Raw genomic sequence first — 21,892 nt, 5'->3', positions numbered from 1 at the left:
GATTGACTATTGATTACTTTTCCCTTGACAAACTTAACTCTTAAAGGACACAAATTTGACACCATGGGGGATAAATCAAAGAATCTGACTACAGGCTCACCTTCTAAGGATCACTTCCCTGAGATCTTTGTTACCCTATTCATTGGGATGCCTGTGTTCTAACATATAAAAGGTATGATAAGTATCAGCAAATAATCTTGTGATTGTAACTGCTAGTTTACAGATTTGCTATTTCAAAGCTTTGGGAAAGCTTTTATGTTTTCTTTGAAGAAGTAGTTAACCCATGGCTAAGAGTTACAGAGAAAATATGATTGAAGTAACACATAGTAAGTTATGGAATGTCAAACTAAGGAACTTAAGAGACATCTGAAGTTGTTTACTTTCATTGAGTCTGAACCAGAAAAGAAATTTACTGACCAGAAATGAGAGATCCACGGGCATGTAGTGGAAGCTATGATTGCAGGAGTGGATGAGACCATTCAGAGGGAATTAACATTTTCTTTCGAACAAAGGAGAAATTTCACCTTAAGTTTCAATCCTTATCCTGATTTGGGGTGTCAACATTTCAGTGGTATACACTGAGGATTATGTCAAGGTTAAAAAGGTTTTTGTTTGTTTGCTTTTTACTTTAACTATTGAACTTGCAATTTTTTTCAAGATATGAAGCACATAGTAAGCCACTGGCTAAGAACTACTTTTTAAAAATGTGTATCAAGCATAGTATATACATGAATGGAATGTAATATCTGATTACTTTAATTTATTGAAATACTTGCTGTTAACCGCAAATTTTTTCTACATAGCAAATCTTCCGAACAGTATTGTTAGTGATTATATCTAAATTAGCAAAATATAAGTAATTTAGAGGAAAAAAAAATTAGGCTCTAATTACTACTCCCATTAGCTTACAATTTGAGTTTGCAGTTTTTTTCTAAGTACCGCATGAAACTTTAAAAATACCTTTAAAGCACTGTTTAATATCATATTTTGATCTGTATTTTTTTGTCCACTGCCATTAAGAAAGAATGGTTTAGATTAAAGGAAACTAAAAAAAATATGACAACTGCATTGCTATACAATCTGGGGTTTTTTTTTTTTTGTTATAAAGGACATTGAGAAAACTGTCAAAATCTGAGTAAGATCTGTAGATGAGATAAGAGTATTATGTCAATGTTAACTTCCTGATTTTGATCACTGGACTGTGGTTACGTTGCCAGGACCTGGAGTAAGCGGGAGCAGAGAGAAATCATTTCTGCAATTTGTTCTCAAAAAGTTTAGGTGGGAAAAAAATGTATGTATGTGTGATATGTATGTATGAATGTGCATATGTGTGTGTGTGTGTGTGTATACAGGGTGTGAAGAAAAATACTGCAAACCATATCAGTAAACAAAGAATGCTGAAACCATCAAGTCATCAGCGGCTGCCGCCACCCCCCACAGTGAAGACAAGCCTGCAGTCCAGCCTCTGCAGCCACTCACAATGATTCACCCTGAGGGGACTCAGAATAATAAAGGACAAGATACTGGCCCTAGATAGCTAGGTGCTTGTCAAAGGAATGAATTCAATAAACCCAAATGTTTGCTCCCTCCCACACAAAGAAAAGCACTAAATTCTTCATCTTGAGATGCCCGGTTTTCTTTAGATAACGAGTAATCTTTTATTGTTCCAACTACCTGGTCTTTGTTGTTAAGCTCCTATATATCCTAGCTCCTCCCCTACCTCTTTGGAGCAGTCCCTCAGAGCCATCTGAGAGGCTGTCATCCCGGCCATATAAAACATAACTCAACTTTTAGGCTGAGCATTTATTTCAGTGGACAAGGGGCACTGATGCAGTCCTTAGGAATTACAGCAATTCAGTAATATTAACTATACAGAATCCACACCTACATATTATACATATATATGAAATGCATGTATGTGTGTGTATACAAAGAAAAAGTAAGATAAAACAAATGCAGTAAAATGTTAACCTTTGAGAATTAGAAATTCCTTGTACTATTCTTGCAACTTCTCTGAAAGTAACATTTATTAATCATTAAGAACTTCAAAAGAATAAAAAAGAGAGCATAGTTTAATGTTAGGAAATTCCAAAATGAGCAAAAAGGTCAGATACTGTATGTCCAGCCAATAGATGGTGCCTATAAGTACTGAAAGGGAGCAGGACCCTGTGGGCTCTCCCTGATACAAATCCTTTCTGTCTCCCATTTCTCTTTTGTAGGAAATAGGCTTCATGCAGCCTCCTTGACTTTCCCTGAGTTCCAAAGTGCAGATTCAAACAGTTACTAACCAGGGAAGGGACAGAATAAAGAAAACAGGGAGGAGCAGCGGAGAAACAATAGTGCAGCCCTGGGGTAGGGTCCTGGTTCCTCCTCAGGAAATATACATGACAATATTTTTAAGTTTGTCTACAGGAACTAAGGTCCCCCAACCCCTGCCTTGTGTTTTTTGGCTGACCAGAATCTTCAGAGACGGTGTTCTGGGGGAACACTCAGTCTACCAGATCGCAGGCATTCTCATTAAAAGCAACCTTCCCTTTGGTTACCAAAGCTGTTGCCCCCAGAATCCACACCCCTGCCCCTTCCTGGAATAGAAACCAATTACTTTTATCTAAGTCTCAGGAGGCAGCTGCAAAGAAGAAACTAGAGCTGGATTAGAATCAAGATGCTAGAGGATTTGCCTTCCAGGGGAACTTGAGCCTCATTATATGCTCAATGTAATGCATCAACATGCTAAATGACACACTCACAAGTACCATGACAGTTGATGACTGCCATGACAACAACCGGGAAAGCCCATACAAGGACTGATTGGCTCCATCACACCTGGAAGGAGGACACGATGGCAGAAGTCACTGAAAAATCCACGTGGCCTGATCCAAGCTGGAGCTGTCTCTACCTGCCATCTAGGCTGCTGGCTCCTTGCTCAAGTGCTTCTTTTCCTTGCTTGAGTATTTTTCTTTCCTTCTCCCTGCTTGGGCACTTTCCTTCCATTTCCCCATTGAGCAATAAAGTAGCTGTTCACTTTGTCCCTCTGTCTATGCTGTGCGAAGGATAGCTGTTGGCAAGGACCCACGCTTTGGTGGGCTTCCTAATTTAAGGGGTCCCTCTATCTGCTAACAGTATCACCTTTCTTTAAACAATATTAGAAAGCAAAGTTTCTAAATGCGACATTAAAAAATGAGGAGCTTTGATAAAACCTTTAAGAATTACACCAGTTCAGTAAGACTGCATTAGACAACAACAGGGGATGACATGGCTATGTGAGGACAGAATGTTCAACACCCCAAATGCTATCTAACTCTCAAAGCCTCCCTTCACCCCAGCCAAATACAACACCATTTACCTCCTGCCCAGGGTTAAACTGCCTACTTTGTACACGTGAGCTCTGTATCTAGGCAATTCCTATTAACTTTCCGTAGAGGTTAAAACATACAGTTGGCAAGAATGCAACCACAACATTCATCTTACTAAGTCAAAAATAAGATTGTAGAAACTGACCTGATTAGCAAATATGATTTCTTCTAGTTGTAAGCTACATGAGCAAACTACAGGAAATAGGATTTCATAAATACACAGATAATAAGAAAAGATTCCTAAGTTTCTCTCAGGACACACTTAACCAGAGCCAATGATTTTTACGTAACTTATTTCAAGTCATAGAACTCAATTTGTCTCAGTAAATCATATTGGCTCAGTCTTATTTCACATTCCTAGAATTCAACTGCTAATATCTATCAGAGGTGACGTTTACAATAACCATTTGTTCAACAAATCTAAACCGGGCTTACTTTAATGGCTATTTTTAGAATGTCAAATTCTCACAATATTATTTTTGGATTTTAAAATTCCCACAGAGTGCAACTTTGGAAATGTCGAATTACCCAACCGAACTAGATCTGTCCATACAGAAATGTTAATTCCATTATATTTGTACCTTTATAAGTTAAATGGATCACAAAACTTTCTCCAAGTTTCTAAACTCAACAAAGATAGCGGTTAATGTACCTTTGCAACGTTAAGTCTTAGGTTAGGGGGAAAAAAACGCAGTTAACGAGACAAATTCTTTTGTCTATTAAACAGACAAAATTACAACTCCAAGAGATAGGAGGACATCAATGAAGCATAAAGGGCCTGGAAATTAGTTGGTAGAATTTGATTCTAAAACTAATTTTAAAGTTATTCTTTCTTTCTTTCTTTTTTTAGTACAATAACCAAGGGATAACAGGAGAAAAGCAGAGAAAGAACAATACTTTGTTGTGTGAACTCAATTCTCTTGAAAACATTTGGCTGCACTGCTTCCATTTAATCAACTGCTCCATGGTCCAAGGAGAAAACGGTGGAAGTCAGCCTATCTAACCATGGTGAGAGTTTCAACATTAGATACCCCGATTTCTGACTTCAATTTTATACACCCTTCCTTCCCCTACTATTTTTAAGTAAGTTATTAGATGCCTCCCTTCCAATAATAAAGCCAAACAGCCCCTGAAAATCTGTTTTTATACCTGTCTTCCCTCTAGATGGGGAATGGATCAAGGTGACAAGACTGACAAGCCCACCAAGACTGAAGGGCAGAAACGTAAATGGAAAGAGTAAAGGACTTACTTATTCATTTTTAAAAGTTCCTTCCTGAGATTTCTCCCTCTGGAGCAGTATTTTGGAGTGATGAGGCTTAGGGTTGGGTTTGCCTTGCCTAGAGGGAACTCAAGGGATCAGGAGGGGAAGAAAGGAATAGAAGGCATGGAGATGCTGGCTGCGTTCAGCTGGCTGGGACTCGGGCTTAAAAGGAGGATGGAGAGGGGTAGGTCATTAGGACAGGAGAGCAGACAGGGCCTTACAGCAAAAGCCAAGTATAAAGAGTATACATTCGGCTGCCTAGGAATCTAAGTGTCATGGTAGGCAGCAAAATGGAGGATGGAGTCTTCCAAAAGGAGGGGAAACCCTTTAGACAGAGCTCTATGGTATAAAGGTTTCTTTCACTCATTCCAAAGATGCAACACGTGGTTTTTCATTTCAGTACAATGGCTGTAGCCAGAACAGGTAACAGTCAGGGAATTAGGTGGTTTGGATCTTACTTTCTGGAAGCCTCACTCAGGACTCTGTGAAGAATAAGTGGTCAGTTGGTCAATAAAATTGACAAAGTACATGGAACATGTGGAGCACCTAAGCACCCAGGAAACTTCCCAAGGTTACGGAATGTGCCACCCTCCCTCCCTGGAGTTAGTCTATGTAGTCAGAAGGAAGACCTAGGAAGAGATGTTAGCAGTCAACTAGCAAAGACGAGATGGAAGAGACACAGAGTAACAAGGGTCAGTTCAATGATTCAACTTATCAATAATCCAACTGCATTATTCTCAAAGTCTTCATTAAGAAGATCAAATCAGGATCCATTTTGAGAAAACAAAACAAGGTGACCCAACTTAAGAGGAGGGCATAGAATATTCCAGATGATGATTCCAAAGTGAATAAACAATGGTAAGAGCTAACATTAAATACATACTTATTGTGTATCAAGTGCTTTGCATACATTTTCTCTTTCAATCCTTCCAATAACCCTTAGAGCATGATACTACTAGCCCCAGTAAAACCGGATTCAAACGTAGGACATCCTACTTCCAGAGGCAAAGCTCTTAGAGGCTATACTCTCTAAGAGATGACTCCCAGCTGTAATCAGAGAGAAATTTGTGGTTTGTCTTGACTGGAACCCTGACCTCACGGGATACAGGGTCAGTTATGTTAGGAATCTACCTGGAGGTACAAATCAAAGACTCTCATTGAGTATCTCACCATGAATCAAGAGGCAACTGGGTGTCACCTCAGTCTGGACAATGATATATTCAAATGACTCAATGACAGAAGAATTTTAAGGCTGAAAAGAGGAAAGGCGTTGGAGTTGACAAGGAGTTTGGAAAGAAGTATATCAGAGGAGGCCAACACACTGGCTTAGTCAAGACTGCATCTATGATCGTAAGGATGGAAGGGAATACATGGAAAAAATCAGAAGTTCAGAGTTAGCTTTATATTTGTTTATTCACATAGGAGGCAAATGCAAGTAAATTAATAGTAATGGGACCCTTGGGGAGAAGAAAAAAGACACACCAACGCTATAGACATCTCTGCCCAGTTAGTAGGCAGAAGGAAAGGAGCAAGGCATAATGAATGATTCTGAAGCTTCACAAGAACTTAAAAAGAAAATTCTTTAAACTGAGTCTAGAGCAGCACTGCCTAATAGAACTATAATATGAGCCTCCCATGAAATAAAAGATCGTCTCGTAGCCATGTTATAAAGTAAAAAGAAACAAAATCAACTTTAGTAATATATTTTATTTAACCCAAACATCCACCATGTTATCTTTGAACATATAATCAATATGAAAATTAAGGGGATATTTTACATTCATTTTACTGTATCAAACCTTCGAAATCTAGTACGTATTTTATGATTACCGCACACCTAAATCCCAGTGATGTACCAGCCTCATAGCTAATGTTCAACAGCCACAGTGGCTGGTGCCTATCAAACTGGACAGCCCAGGTACAGAAGACATTCAAAAATAAAGGCATAAGGCATAAGAAACACCAAAAGGTGTGAACAAAACTACTGGATTTGGCTAGAAGTTTGCCAATGAATTTAGTAAGGTAAGTTTAAAAAAGTAGTAGCTCTACCATCTTACTGATGGTCCATTTAAACTAAACCATTTGGCCCACTCACAGTGTTATCATAATTCTCTTACAGAAAAAGTAAAGACAGGCGTGCACAGCACAATTTCTGAAGTATTCTTATTCCTTTACGTTGTATTCCACTACTAAAATCCCCTGGTCCTTCAGAGACTCTGCCTTCCATACTAAGTGCAAGTCTTTTGGTTATCTCATGGTAGATGTAGGACTTCGTATGAATCAAATAAAAGCTAAGTGACCTCCTCAACTGTTGGGAGAGGGAAAACAAAACTGACCTCACCATTCACTGTGGCCTGGAGCACCAGCACAAGTGTCAGCTGTGGATACTTATGGCTCTCACTGAACAGAACCACAAAGTTTCTGTCTGCAGTGACTTTTTCTTTGTGGGTTGTTTTTGCCTGGCAAGATGTGCACAGGCCTCCAAAAAAGATGGTCTGAATTTACACTCTGGTTCTTCTAATTGCCAGGCAAGCTGGGCTATAACACAAATATCTATGACAAGGTACTTTAAAAAAAATCAGTCACAAAAAACAATGCATTGTTTAAATAATGGCTTACTTAATTTGAAGTTTCTATATATAAATTAAAGCACACAACTGTAGTTTGTTTTGCTTCAATGTGGGTCTGATAGGGAACAAACAATATTCACTAAGTTTCGTCTACTGACTAAAACTAAAGAAGTCACTCTATATACTATATAATCTAGATGTGCTATGTAATACAGTCTATAGTATATTACTAATATAAGGCTATGTGCCACATAACATATATAATCTATACTGCTATATTATATTTCAGTTCTTGCTGAAGAAACATGCATATGTTTTCCTCTACATAACACTACACTCAACATCACACTCTTTCTTAGCCATTTCCAATATGTGAAGCTGCATATTCTCCAGTACAATAAAGTTACTTGCAGCTAGAGGCGTGAAGCTTGTTTTTCCTGGATCTTTGTTGACAGATTTCTGTTCATCAAGCCTATTCCACACAATAGTCATAAATCCGGGCATATCTGTCATTTAGTTTTTAGCAATCAGTTAATAACTTGGAGGTCTCAAGACTTGGCACTATGGAACAAATTCAGATACTCTGCCTTGATTCAAACCAAGACAGAATATATTTTCAAAACAGAATATATATTTTTAGATAGTTATAGTCACAAGCCTATCATAGAATAGAGGTATGTACTAGAATGCTGACCGAGCATTTTTAGGGGGTGAAGAGACAGAAAACCAAAGGGCTCATCATATTATTCTTACACAGACAAAAGAAAATTCCTGAAATGAAAAGCAGGAGTCAGCCAGTCCCACACTCACCTGCATTGGATCCAGTCAAATTATAACGCGCATTCAACTTCTTGATGATGTTTTCATGGATTTGGTACCACTCACTCTCCGTGTTACACCTATGAAAACACAACCACTTTGTTACGCTTTGATGATGGCCTTAAAGCACCCCTGCCCTTTCTGTTATATCCGCTATAATATACCTCCTTAAACCTTCCTGGAATCCTCAACAATACACTGCAATGGACTGTAAGTTTTGGCATAGTTCCCCCAAGATGAGCAGGAATGATCTTTACTGATAATGCATGACCAACCACTTCATGCCAGAAGTGGCTGAAGGTTATTTTTGAACCAGTTAACAGCAGGATACCAAACAGAGCGCTAAATCTCAGAAGGCTGAAAAATTAAGGTGAAATGAAACCATCCCACCTGTCCAGCTGAAAGATACCAAATTGCCATTTAGTACATTCTGCCTCCAGTTTTCTTATTTCAATTCAGTGGGGAAGGAAGAAAGGTGGCTTGCTTCCTATTAGATAGTTAAGTGACTCCAGAATTCATGCTTTTAACCTACACACCTCCAAATAACACAAGAGCCCTGAAAGCATGTGACTGACATATCTCACAGTCTCAGATGAGGTGTATGTTACTGGTCTCTGAGTTCCAGATGGGCTAGGGATTTGGTCACCTTCACAAATAGAATGTCCTTCCAAACTGTTCCTAACGGGCACTTCCCTAAACTGTTTTACTAAATTCATAGCTTCTTCTTAACCTACAATGATGGCTTTGATTGGCTAGCATTCTTCCTGTAAGAGCTTCCTAACTTGAGAAACTGGTATTTTTAAGGGATCTCTCTTGCAGCAAGAATAACCCAAACCTTTATTTGATGCTTACAGGGGGAAAAAAAAAAAAAGACAGTAACAAAACAGACAATACTGCAAAGAGAGGTACAATTTATTTTTATGAGTGAGTGTCTCTCATAGGCAGAGCTAGAATTCATGAGTCTTGCTGTGCTGGCTGTATGATCAAAGAGGAACCATGGAATTTAGAGTCCCTCAGTTTTCTCAGTGGCCAGGTGAATCTAACAGTCACTTCCCACACCTGGAAAGACCACTTTATGAAACAATGAGATTGCGTTTGTGAGAAATTTTAGTTTTCTTAAAAAGCAATGCCACCTGGCAGCACCATCCTCCCATTACTCGATGGTGGTGTGAAATCCCACCTGGAAACATACAACCTGGTAACAAGAAAGCTCAGGTTCTGAGTCAGACAGTCCTGACTTCACATCTGGTTCCTGTTCTGATTAGCCAGGTGACTTTGGGCCTCATTGAGCATCTTTGCTCAGTGGAGGAAAATGGGGAAACAGCATCTGTTTCATGGGTTTGTCACGAGGACAAAGTGACATGATGCATGCTAAATACTTCACCTGGTTCCTCGCACATGGAAGCACACAGTAAATGGTGCCTATTACCATCAGTATTATTGCAAATAAATGACATTTTATGTTCGCAAGTTTAGAGAGGGGATTATCATGGATTTAAACCTGACTATGTGATCAAAGGAGTAGCAAGTTTTACTACCCACTAGTTTCACCAGAAGTTTTCAAGTTTAAAATCAAAGTCACGGATTTTAACCCTCTCAAAAGAGATAGAGAGTTTCTGGTCCTAAACCACAGGCTATAAGCAAATCTTTGTCAACTAATTAGCAAATGTGTGACATAGGTCCCAGGGGCAGTGGGTAGAGGATGGATAAATCCATGAAATCCTGCAGCTGTGGTCAAAAAGCAATTTGAAGTGTGTGGCCCACAGGGAGTGGGCCACGTGTGTTATGCATATGGAAAAACAGTCGGCACTGTACTGGATACATCAACTCCACATCCGGAACAGAAAATTAAAGTAAGCTCCCTCTCAGAGGTGGTCAGCAGCCTAGTCCTCAAATCAGGACTGTGGAAACCCGGTCCTTCATTCTCTAACCCCCTTGGGTCTGCTCTGAGGACATCACTGTGTGTCAAATATCAATTTTCCATCTGCTGGGGAGGTGCTCAGGGTTGGGTGATACAAAATCATGTGCATTTTAAAAATCGTTTAAGTTAAGCTTTGGAATACATTAAGTGATTTTCTTAGCAGAGGGTTATGAGTTGAACTGTGTTTGCCCCTGCCCCCTTCCCCTCAACCCTCCAAAGGTAATGGACATCCTAACCCGCATTCTGAGGAACTTATTTGGAAACAAGGTCTTTACAAAGTTAATCAAGTTAAGATCAGGTTTGTTAGGCTGGACCCTCACTCAACATTAACTATATCCTCATAAAACAGGGAAACATGGACGCAGAAGCAGGCACACACGCAAGGAGAAAGCCACCTGATGGTGAAGGCAGAGGTCAGCTGATGCACCCACAAGTCCCAAAACTCCAAAGACTGCCAGCAAGTCACCAGAAACCAGGAGAGAGAGGCAGGGGACAGGTTCTCCCTCACAGCCCTCAGAAGGAACCCATGGAGCCAACATCTTGATCTAGCATTTGTGGTCTCCAGAATTGAGACAATAAATCTCTGTTATTTAAGAATCCTTGTTTATGATCCTTTGTGAGGACAGCCCTAGCAAACCAGTAAAACATTGAGTAGGAGGGAAATCACCTGAGCTGAGCTCCCTTTTCCTAATTCTCATTAATGTATATGAAAAACTATTTCCATTTTCCAAGAACAAATGAAGTCTCTAAGGGTAAAGACATGTTAGGATTTAAATTCATGTGAGATACTCTACACAGTGGACAATCCACCCAACTGTTGAACTGTCTTTAGGTTCTGATTTCATAACTCCTCTGACAGACAAATGGTGATCTGTGAGCCCACCCAAAACGGATCTACAGATTACTGAGTTTTTGAGAAATGGCTCATAATCTCAACCCTTCCCTTGCTCTCTTCCATTACCCACGAAAAGCAGCATTCACCAGGTAGGATCCACACGTGCCCCTGAGCCCGCCCCAGCCTCCGCCACGTGCAAGCTTCTTACATGTACACTTTCAGGATGAGGTCATCCTTTGTCTCTCCTGTCAGCAGATCGGCAATGCTAAGAACTGCACAGCCAAAGGGTCGTCGGTACTGAACACTACAGGCATTCTTTTTCTCTCCAGCACCCATTCGACCTGTTCGATTAAAAAGCACACATGGCCCAAGGAGCCATTTGATTAACCCATCTTAAAGAGAGACACATACAGCTACAAGATGGACTATACGAAATGTGAACAGGTGGTGGAAAGGACACAGGCTTGAGGCCACTGAAGACATTGCTTTGGTTCTGGACTCTCCCCTCCAACCATTGAGCTGTGTGACCTCAGGCACACAGCTCAAACTCTGGCCTTAGCTGCCAGCGGTAAAACATGAAGACTGGCGCTGAGCCCATGTTGGGGTACCCTCCACAGAGCATTCATGGTACCTTGTTAGGGCCACCCTGGCAAACTAATAATTCATTAAATAGGAGGGAAATCACCTGACTTGAGCCTTCTTTTTCTAATTCTAATTAATGTGTATGGGAAAACTATTTCCGTTTTCCAAGAACAAATGAACTCTCTGTTCACATCAAAAAAGGCAGTAATGATGCCTATTTCATTTTCTATTTTAAAAAATTTCCACACACAAAAAAAGTGATTTCACTTACTTCACCTCTGAAAGGAAGCAGTTTGAGATTTCCTCCCTGAAGGTATGTAGCAAGTCAGCCTGGGGAATCAAATGAGCAAGCTCTTTCCTGACTCAGTACTCAGGCTGAACTCTCCTGAGGTGATTTCTATTCTGACACAGTTTCAAGTTGTTTCAATTGTACATATTTTTAAACGTGTTGTTGAGATACTATTTTAACTTATTATTGTATTTAATTACCAATGGATTCTTCAGAAGACAGAAAAGCACAGGGGAGCTCGAACAGAACAGGTTAATATGAGGAAAAATAATGAAAAAAGTCTGCAGCTCTGTTTCCAGATGCTTAGTAACAGATCCATAAGCTGTTTTCATCTGAGTGAAATTCTCCTATAGCACATCTGGGTGATTCCAGCTCCTCCAAATGCAAAGTTAAATAGAAAAGAAAGGGGCGACAGTATCCAATTTGGCCTTCATTCTTCAGTAATAATGGAAAATTGTCTCTGCAATACATCATTTTCAGAGAAATGCTTACAAGTAGAACCTGGAATACCACTTAAGGTGGTAAAAAGCTCAAAAGAAACCAGTAAGAAAGAGGGACTTCGTTTTTGAACGACTGGTGTATGATGGCCTTGAAATGTACTTTCTTGGATGATGTCTCGTCATCACTGATATATTGTTAATATATTGGTTAACAGGCCTAAGGATAATACAAACGCTGAGTTAGAATGGGATGGCTGTTGTAAGACGAGCTGAGAGGGCTCCTGTGAGGTCGGGGCTGGGCTTTACTGGGTGACGTGATGGGTTTCGTGGGTCATTAGGTACTACCACGCAGGTAAGGGCTTACTAATTGGATGAATATGTAAACTTGAATAAGGACTACTGCGAATTCAAGAATAGTAAGTAAAACAAGAATAATAAATGTAATCAAGGCTGTAGTAGGACTCATGCTTATTAGGGCTAGGGTTGCTCCTCCAGTTAAGTAAATTAGTAGATATCCTGCTGTAATATTAGCTGTTAGTCGTACAGCTAGGTTATTGGTTGGGTAAACAAGCCAGGAGTCGCGATAATTACTAATATAGTGATAAGAAGAATGGGTGTTCCTTGTGGTGGAAAATGGGTTAGAGATCTTTTGTTTTCTGGTGAAAGCTGGTATTGACTGTTCCTGCTCAGAAAGGGATAGCTATTTCTAAACGTATTCAAAGTTGTGTGGTAGGTGTACATGAATGTGGTAAAAGATCTACTGGGTTTATTGGGCCAATAAATAAAATAAGTGATATAAGTATCAATGTTCAGGTCTGTCCTTTGTAGTTACAAATGGTCATTATTTATCTTGTTATAAGTTGAACTAATAACTGTTGAACAGAAATTATACAGTTATTAATGAATGAGTTAGGGAAACTATTTATTTCTCTTATTTTCCTCCCCTTCTTTCCAAGCAAGGATTCAGGCTTAAATTCTGAGGCAGCTGCTCTTACTGCCTCTGCAGCCAGTGAGGGTCAGTACCCTCTCCCTACTAAACATGGTACAAGGAACATTCTAGAAGAAGACAGAAGTATCTGTCCCTGTTAGACAGGAATCTTCTAGTCCTTAATTACAAGGCAGGAGACTAAGTCTTCATCTTTCTTAGAGTTTCTTACCTGTGATCTTATGGGAGTGATCATCAGGCAAGTTTTTGCAGTAATGTCAGTAAAGATTTAATTTGACCAAAGCTCGAGGAAGGGGGGCAGGTAATTTGTGATTCAATATTCACTCTGATGGCTTAATGATCATATAACTCTTAGTAAAACACACAATCACTAATCAAATGCCAGGTATTTGAAAGGCAGCCTGTGATGGGTAATGTTACTGAAGTGGTTTCCTCAGCTGTAATCCTGGGAGTGAAGGACAGAGCGTCCTAAGTCATGGGTAAGCAGGTCGAGCTGTCACTCTGCCAGTTGTGTTTCTACCATCAAAACCCTATAGATACTTTTTTAAAAGTTCTGAAAGCTCAAGTGGTTTACTTTTTCTCTCAACACCATAGAAAATTATATTCAAATTTTAGCAATGTTTACACAAAGATATCCAAAACCACATTTTACATAAACAAGTGCCATTACAAATTTGGATAAATTTTTTTAAAAAGCCACGAAGAATTACATAAACGACACCCCTGCCATCCTGGGAACAGAGAGGCTTTATCTCATAAACACATAGAAATGTGCATTCCAACTTTTCCAACATTTACAAGATTCTTTCCAATTTTTTCCCCACAGATTCATTTATAAAAAGATAATTAAAATCAAAAACTGTTTACTTTTTAATTTATTTCTATTGTCTTTCAAATATAAAAATAGGGTAAAATGAAATGGGTTTTCAGAACAGATTTCTATGAGAAAAAATATACAGAAAATCTATGCTGAAACGACACGTTGTATCGTCTTTCTCAATGCACAATGTGGTTATCATGTGCATAAAATAAAAGACTATGAAAGAAAATATCACTGTGCAGGGTTGCCTGGTGAGATACTACCATGCTGCAGAAGTATTCCCCAGCAAGTAAAGTCGCACAGCTAACGAAGGAGTGGGAACCACCTGTTCATTAGTGGTTGGCTGGTTAGCTTTAATAGAAAATGGTGTGGGCCACACCATTCATCCTTTTACCTCGTTCCTGTGCCATTAAATGCTTGCTTTTAGAGGCATAATATGTGTAAAAACTAGTGACCATATTCTGCCTCTGATAAGCAAGTTCACTAAAGAACACTCAAAGTGTGTTCTGCAAGATGTTAATAAATGTTCCATTACATAAAAGTTTTTACAGTCAAATCAAAAAATTTGGAGAGAGCTAGGATCAACAAAGTTTAGAGAGACATTTTTATTTTTCCCTGTAGGACTTCTTAGACCCTTTAATAAGCTGATGAAATTATACAAGAGAAAAAATATATACGGCAGTGTTTCATAACCTTTTTCTTATAGCACTTTCTGTAATATTGCTCGGTAGCATTCTACACTTTGGAAAATGCCAACTGCTGTGAAGTTTTCATAAACCTGTAGGAAATCCAGTGCCTAAAAGTTTAATTTATGCTGTTAACAGAAATTAGAATTTAAAAAGACAAATACCAAGGTTTTAAATCAAATATGTCTAGGGAGTCCAATAAAACAAACTTAACAAACACAACAAACTAACTACTGACTTATATGGAAAGAGAACAAAATCTATTTATGGTGTTATGAGAGTTTGGGGAGATCAGGGAACAGTTCCCAAATTCTGCGATTCTTGGATTCAGATCTGCCTTTGACTTCTTTCTGATCCAGACAGCAAATAAATCACAACTACACAGAGACCTCTCAGCAGTTCTCCCTGGTGTCTTCGCTAAGAAGTGGGGTACCTACCAATTCGGATGATGTGCACGGTGATGTAGATGTCCCTTCTGAGCTCGCTGCTACCCAAATCCTACCAAGAAACAACAGTCTGGTTATTTTAGAACTCATAGTTTATGCAGAAGCATTTAAAGGGCATAGCACATTATTTTCACAAATATCAGAAGAAAGACAAAGAGGAACACAGACATTCTTAATGGAATTTTTGTAGCAGAAGCATATCATTCAAACCTCATTCTAAAAACACTACTACAATCAACTTTACTGGAAGCCTACAGATGTCAAATAAGACTTAAAAGAAAAGACCATTTTATTTCAATGTCTCACTCACTCATTCTTTAAACACTTATTAAGTAGATACTAAATACCATATGCCATGCTGAGCCTATCACCACTGTGCTTTGGCCACAGGGCAACAGGCTCTAACACGCACTCAAGGGACAAAGGTATGAGTAGGAATGGTGGTATTCAGGTTTCTGGGCACTACTATAATGTGTGTGTGTGTGATTTACAAAGTACAAGCACATTCACTATGTTCTTGCACAACAATTTGTTTCTCTTGAACAAGATAAAGTACTTAAGGAAGAATCTGCCTCCTGGATAAAACAAGATCCACTTACCACGAAGAGAGAGCAATGTCGTTCTGGTTTATCTGGGGCTTTGGGAAGCCCATTTCTGTTCAGTCTCAAGAAAAATCTCTCACTACAAGAGAAAAGAAGTTTAATAATTTGAAATTTATTTAATATTTAAGGACTCATCCTTCTTCTACCTGCCCTTCATTCTAAGAGTTCAAACTTTCTACGTCTTTCATCTGACATCAAAACTGCATGTGTAAATTCGGAAAGTGCTCAAGACGGTAAACATCTGCTTCACGTATGAGTAAACTGGGTAAGCAGCAAGTGCAAAAGCTGAAAACGTAAGTCTAAATGCAAACAAAAACTGACTTCTCCAAGAACAGGCTTCCACTTCAATGAGATCACTGTTACTATTTTAAAAGGTAGAAATAAGTACACTAAAAGAAAAAACTGTGACAGTGTGTTTTGTGTATTTGTACCTAAAAAGATTTATTTTCATGTTCTTGTCACAGCATTTAATTAACATCACATAAGAACACCATTCTGAGTGGTAACCATCTGCTAGAAGGCTTACTATTTTATATTTTATGCTCTTATAAACCTACAATCCAAAACACAAAAAGAGAGACCAAGAAATGAAACTTGAATTTTCTTTGGTTCCACAAAGGAACAGAAGAACTCACACTCCCTACAGAACTTGCATTTGAAATACAGAGCCACCCACGTTTAAGGCACATGCAAATAATGCTGTTGATCAGCTATTAATTCAAATCAATAAATACACGTGGCCACCATTTATATTCAAGGTAATGTGTTACACTACTTATGTTCAAAAAAATAAAATGAATATCAACTTCCCAGCCATGCCCTCGACGCCCTCACCCTACCCTATCCCGGCCCCAGCCCCAGCCCTGGCCCCTGCAATTAATCTACCAGCTACCAGGAGCTTCTGAGTTTCAATGTCCTGGTGCCCATGACACAATCAAACGGCCGGCTGCCTCAGGCAGAGAACACACAGCCAACATACACAGAATGTGAAATTAGCATGTGGTGTGGCCTTGGTCAGTGTAGCTTCAGCCTAGGGAACAAGTAGGCAAAGGTGGGGCTAGGGCATTCATAAGGCTCAGAATCTTCCATGTCTCCATCCTTACTCATTACTTGGTACCTCCTGTAAATAACGGCTCCATGATCCAAAACCTCCCTTCTCCAATACAGGGGGAGAAATGAGAACCATAATCAGATCTCTAAGGAAGCATATGGATTTGAATTTATGGCTGTTTTGGAACATTTTTATTCTCTTCTGCCATCTAAATCTAGACAGATATATTTAACAGATTCAACTACCTGGCCTCTCTTGTCTTTTTCTTCTATTATGCCTATCCCTGACCTCTCATATGAGACAGGACAACCAATGCACATTTCTATGGGGTAATTTTCACACCTATTACCTATGTTTTGTTCCACAGAGCAATGGCTGATGAGATGTGAATGAAGAAAATATAAACTGTTGCAAGGATTCTCAAATGAAGAATATAAAATTCCCCTATGGTTAGCAAAGGGGAAGGGGAGGGAAGGAATAAATTGGGAGTATGGGATTAACAGATGCACACTACTATATATAAAATGGTTAAACAACAAGGATTGACTGCATAGCACAGGGAACTATATTCAGTATCTTATAATAAACTATAAAGGAAAAGAAAAATAAAATGCATCTGATAGTAAAAGAAATTTTTTTTTAAAAAAATCATGATTAATGATTAGATTAATTAGTATGTTCAAAAAATAAATGACAAGATAGTGAATTTCACCAGGGAACTGGAATATATAAAAGTGATCAAACGGAAATTCTAGAACTAGAAAATATAACAAACTAAGAATGCATCAGGTAAGTTTAATAGCAGATTACACAAAGTTAAAGAGAAGATTGGTAATCTGGAAGATAGATCTGTAGAAAACACCCAGACTGAAGTTGTGAAAGAAAAGAAAGGGGGGGGGGGTTAGAAATGTATGAGACACATCTTAACATACGTAATACAGAGTTTTAGAATAGAAGAAGAGACAGAATGAGGCAGAAACAGTATCTGAAAAGATCAGTGGCTGAAATTTTTTTAAACTTATGAAATATTTCAATTCAAGGGAAAAAAAAAAGACTACAAAGTTTCCATATGACATAATTCTGAAGTGGAGGCTGGGAATGACAGATCCACTGAGGATGCAGAATTAAATTAATCTTATTCAATTGTCATTTAGAATGATTCAAGGAAAAGGACTGTAAGCTCTCTTCAGAGTAGAAGAATATTCATGGTTATTTCAAATTTAAGTTATGTTAAAAGGCAATGTGCAAAAATTCATCTTGGGAGAAATGAATTACACTTTTAAATAATTGTAGATTAGGTAGTATTACTTTATTGAGGATTCACTATTTTTTTGAGAATGGGTACTCCGCTTCAGACTCTACATGGATTACCTCCTTTTATCCTCACTATGCCCTTAAGAAGTCGGTACTATTATTATGCCATTTTATGGTTGGGAAAAGTGAGAAATAGTAAATAGTTTTGCCCAAGTTCACACAGCTGGTGTGTGGATGAGCAGGGACTCTACGCCATATACAGTTCAAAACCTTCGTACCTCATTTGAATGCTACAAAATAAATTCAGCCTCTGCTTTATAGAATAATTGAGCAAATGCTTCCAGAATACTGACATAAGGAACGAGTCATTCATCTGCCTGGGACACCCATGGACTCAGTCAAGCCTGGTCCCAAGAGGTCAGGGTGACTCCCCATGTGGGCCCTTCCTGGGCTAACAGCAAGGGGAGAAGTGGGAATCTTGATTTAGCAGGTTTCAAAGCAGTCCCTGGTTTGAAATTGTTTCGTGGCAATTTTTTCAATGAAACATACCTAGAAAAGTGACTTGGAAAATATATTTTACTAGATAATTAAAAACCTCCAGAAAGATTTAAGTATTTGGTTTTAGTTGGCCAAAACTCCTGAGATTTAAGACCAGTATTTGGTTTTGCTTCTTAGTCATCAGTCACCAACTAATGTTTATGGATTAGATCTCAGCCCCAAACACAAGCCGTGTGACCATCCTCCCCCTCGTGATTCTGAACCACACGCTCTACTTTATATTTTTCAGGTACATTTATGTTTGACGCTCTTCCTCTTCTGTCCCAACTAAAACATTTGAAACAAACTTCATTTTATCCTCTGATAGTTCAGTCAAAAATGATAAATAACAATAATATTAATATGCAAAAGTCAACAGGCATTCTAGACATTGAGGCCTTAACTTTCACAGTGATATAAAATATTATTCCACATTCACAAATTTCATCAACATTCTGGTTAAAATAATGCTTCCTAAAGTATTCCATTTCAGAGATTCCTTTTGCTCCATCACTACTTTAATTTCAATAGTATAGGCAGAATCCTGAGTATTCAAGTATCATACCATATCCTGTTTCAGAAAGAATATCAATACGGACTAAGCCATATCTCTTAGCTTAAGCACGCCTTAAGGGGGAGATAAAAATAGACTGAAGATGGTAATTTGGAGAAATAAGTCATGTGCAATTTTTTAAAAACCAGACTTCTTTTAAAAGGGAAAAAAAAACTTCCCTAGCCAATTAAATAAAATCTTTTTTTTTTTTTTAAACTCATTCGGTGACAAGTTGTTGGTACACAAAATCAGTACCACTTCAGATCTGGTGATGCAGCAACCACTCTATCAGCAAATGGTTTCAGAAAGGGGAGAGAAAAAGAACTATAGCAACACATTACAGAATCTTTGGATTACAAATAAATACCCACCCAGATGCTCACACACATTTGGAGAATCCCAAAGTGTATGCCTTCAAAGGTAGGGGAAAAACTGAACAAGGGGATGACATTTCCTTCTAAAATTCCCTCACAAACTTTGGTGGTCACAGAACACACAAAGGTATTTTCAACTCTCTGTTTTAAATCAAAAAGTGGTGGCTCTGATCAGAAAATAGAACTAGCTTTTGTTAATTTTTAAAAAGTCCTATTATAAGATGTGCATACCTCTATTACATCATTGACATTTTTTTTCCTAATCAGAAGAGGTTTCTGTCTATTCCATCGTAACTGGACTGCAAGTCCATGACTGTTAATCTTTACTTCCTTGGCTGCCAGCCAACGACTTGGTACTTCCTCAGTGTTTAAAGACTGAACACATACAATCTTTTAGGAAAAAATACGGCAAAATATCAATTATTGGGAACCAACTTTCCCTCTCTTCCCCATAATGTCCTTTATGGACATGTATGGAAATGTATGAAATTCTCCAAAGAGACACTTCAATCAACGGTGCCTCACCATCAGATGTGAAAGTCACCTAATTAACTTCATGGCACCTCCAGATTCTAGATCATGCTATTTAACCCTGTCCCCCATGTACATTTTACGTCTTTATTACAGCAAACATATTGTAATGGAAATATCTATGGTGACATAATATGATTTCAAATGACACTATTGCCTCCTTCTTCATCATCAAAGAGTGAATAAGCAAAGAGAACATTTCTAGAAACATTGAGAAATGAGTTTGTACTATTTACCAGCAGAGGAAAATCATCACTTGACTCTCCCTTACAGTGCCGTGTTCTTCCAGAGGAAATTTCACTGCCAGAGAAATTTAGTGCCCACCTGAACTCCTTGTGTGAGGCATTATAAATCATTACATTATAAATCAACAGTGGCAAATTCTTTCTTTAGAAATAAAGAAAAAAATCACAATTATTTATTACTTATAACCTGTCTTCTTCTAACAAGGATTTGAAAAAAAAAAAAAAACCAAGAAAATGAAATAAGAGCATGAATAAGCATCCCCAGATGGCCCTCAAAATATACACCCTGTGCTGGGCACTGTGACCTATGCTTTACACGGATTGTCTCATTTAATTCTCACAACCACCCTATACGGTAGGAACCCCTCCCATCCCCATTTTCCACATGAGAAAGCTGGAGCTTCGAGGTATTAGGTAAGTTGGCCAAAACTGCACGGTCAAGGGTAGAGCCAGGAAATTAATTTCCAGAGTCTGATTCCAGAGTCGCAGCTCCGAACCACAATGCAATACTGTCTTCAAAAGAACAGAACACCTCAAAATGGACAAAGAAGAGCAAGACCAACCCCATCATGTGAACCAAGGGTTTTTACTGCAAATATTTTCAATAAAATTAAAAGAAATTATTTTCAATAACATTAAAAGAAATAATTAAGAACCCATGAAGCTGGAAGAAAAAAATAAAGCCACAAAAATATCTGTGTTCAGGGAGTTTATGTTTGTAAACCTGCTTAGCTGCACTACTGACCTTTGGAAGTACTCAAAACAACTTCTGATAATGAAGGGTACACTTCATCAGCATATCTGGTAGGAAGGTTCTCACCAGTGGTGCAAATAATGTGAGAGGCACAGTAGGGATGTAAAGACCCTGATGGTTTCTCCTCCCCCTTCTCAGCACAGCAGGATGAATGTTCCTCTTTCCACCTCTCCTCCTACTGCAACCCTCAGTAGCAACTGTACTTCTAAAGGAAAGGCCCTACCTATGGTCTTGGAGGTCTCCAGACCAGATGTGGGAGGGTCCTCCCAGCCTTCTGAGGAATCACATCAAGAGGCTCTCCCTTTCAGTGTTCCTAGGACAATCATTTGGAAACATACAGGGAGATCTTAGGTAGTAAGTCAGGACTGGGCTGTATCCAGCTCCCTGGAAGAATGCTGTGCACACCCACATTAGGAGATGGCCTGGACGAGAGCCCTTTCTTCTGTGCCATCAGGGTCTTCACATCCCTACTGTGCCTCCTATAATATTTGTAATGTTTAAGGACCACTGTTTTGACCCAAATACTTAGGCCCTAATGAGTTAGAATTGTTGACTGTCTTCTGTGACAGTCACATATACCAGAGAACAGGCAACAAATGCTTTAGGTCTTCAGGTCAGTGGTTTCTCCCTTTTCTTCTCCCAACCACATGACGGATACAAACGACAGTTTTTCCTTGGAAATAAGTGAAAGCAACTCTCAAGCAAGTCTTCCTAGATAAAGCTATTAATGTGCTTTCTAATTTTAAAACTAAAGCAACATTAGGGTCACAAGCTCTTCTGACTGAAGCGAAATGAAACAAGAAGGACGCTTAATACCAGGGTGTCCATGGTAGTTTACCTGAAGAGCAGACAGACCCTGAGTTTTCTTTTTTAATATTAATGCCCAAGCCAGATTCACTTTACAAAATATTTCAAGTTGAGGGACTAAGCAACCAACTAATGTGATAGCTTTGTTACGATAATAAAGGATTTCGCTTTTAGCTGAATGATAAAATGGGAGATAATTTTTTCAACTATAGTCAC

The 21,892-nt window shown here is 38.7% G+C and overlaps 1 protein-coding gene across 3 annotated transcripts in view; it reads right to left on the bottom strand.

Annotated features, from left to right (window-relative positions):
• The window catches only part of DOCK4 (dedicator of cytokinesis 4), a 405,833-nt gene that overhangs the window by 172,540 nt on the left and 211,401 nt on the right, over positions 1 to 21,892 (bottom strand). For all 3 annotated transcript variants that reach the window (XM_031455220.2, XM_031455219.2, XM_031455221.2), the window contains exons 9-12: positions 15,568 to 15,649; positions 14,960 to 15,020; positions 10,968 to 11,100; positions 7,995 to 8,083 (exon numbers count right to left, since the gene is read on the bottom strand). In XM_031455220.2, coding sequence (XP_031311080.1) covers positions 7,995 to 8,083; positions 10,968 to 11,100; positions 14,960 to 15,020; positions 15,568 to 15,649 — 365 coding nt within the window. The remainder of the gene's footprint in view (positions 1 to 7,994; positions 8,084 to 10,967; positions 11,101 to 14,959; positions 15,021 to 15,567; positions 15,650 to 21,892) is intronic.

Source organism: Camelus dromedarius, chromosome 7 (assembly GCF_036321535.1).
Source record: "Camelus dromedarius isolate mCamDro1 chromosome 7, mCamDro1.pat, whole genome shotgun sequence".
Lineage (NCBI taxonomy): Eukaryota > Metazoa > Chordata > Mammalia > Artiodactyla > Camelidae > Camelus > Camelus dromedarius.
The sequence above is the reverse complement of the archived record's forward strand: the minus strand, read 5'-3'. Positions and strand labels throughout refer to the sequence as shown.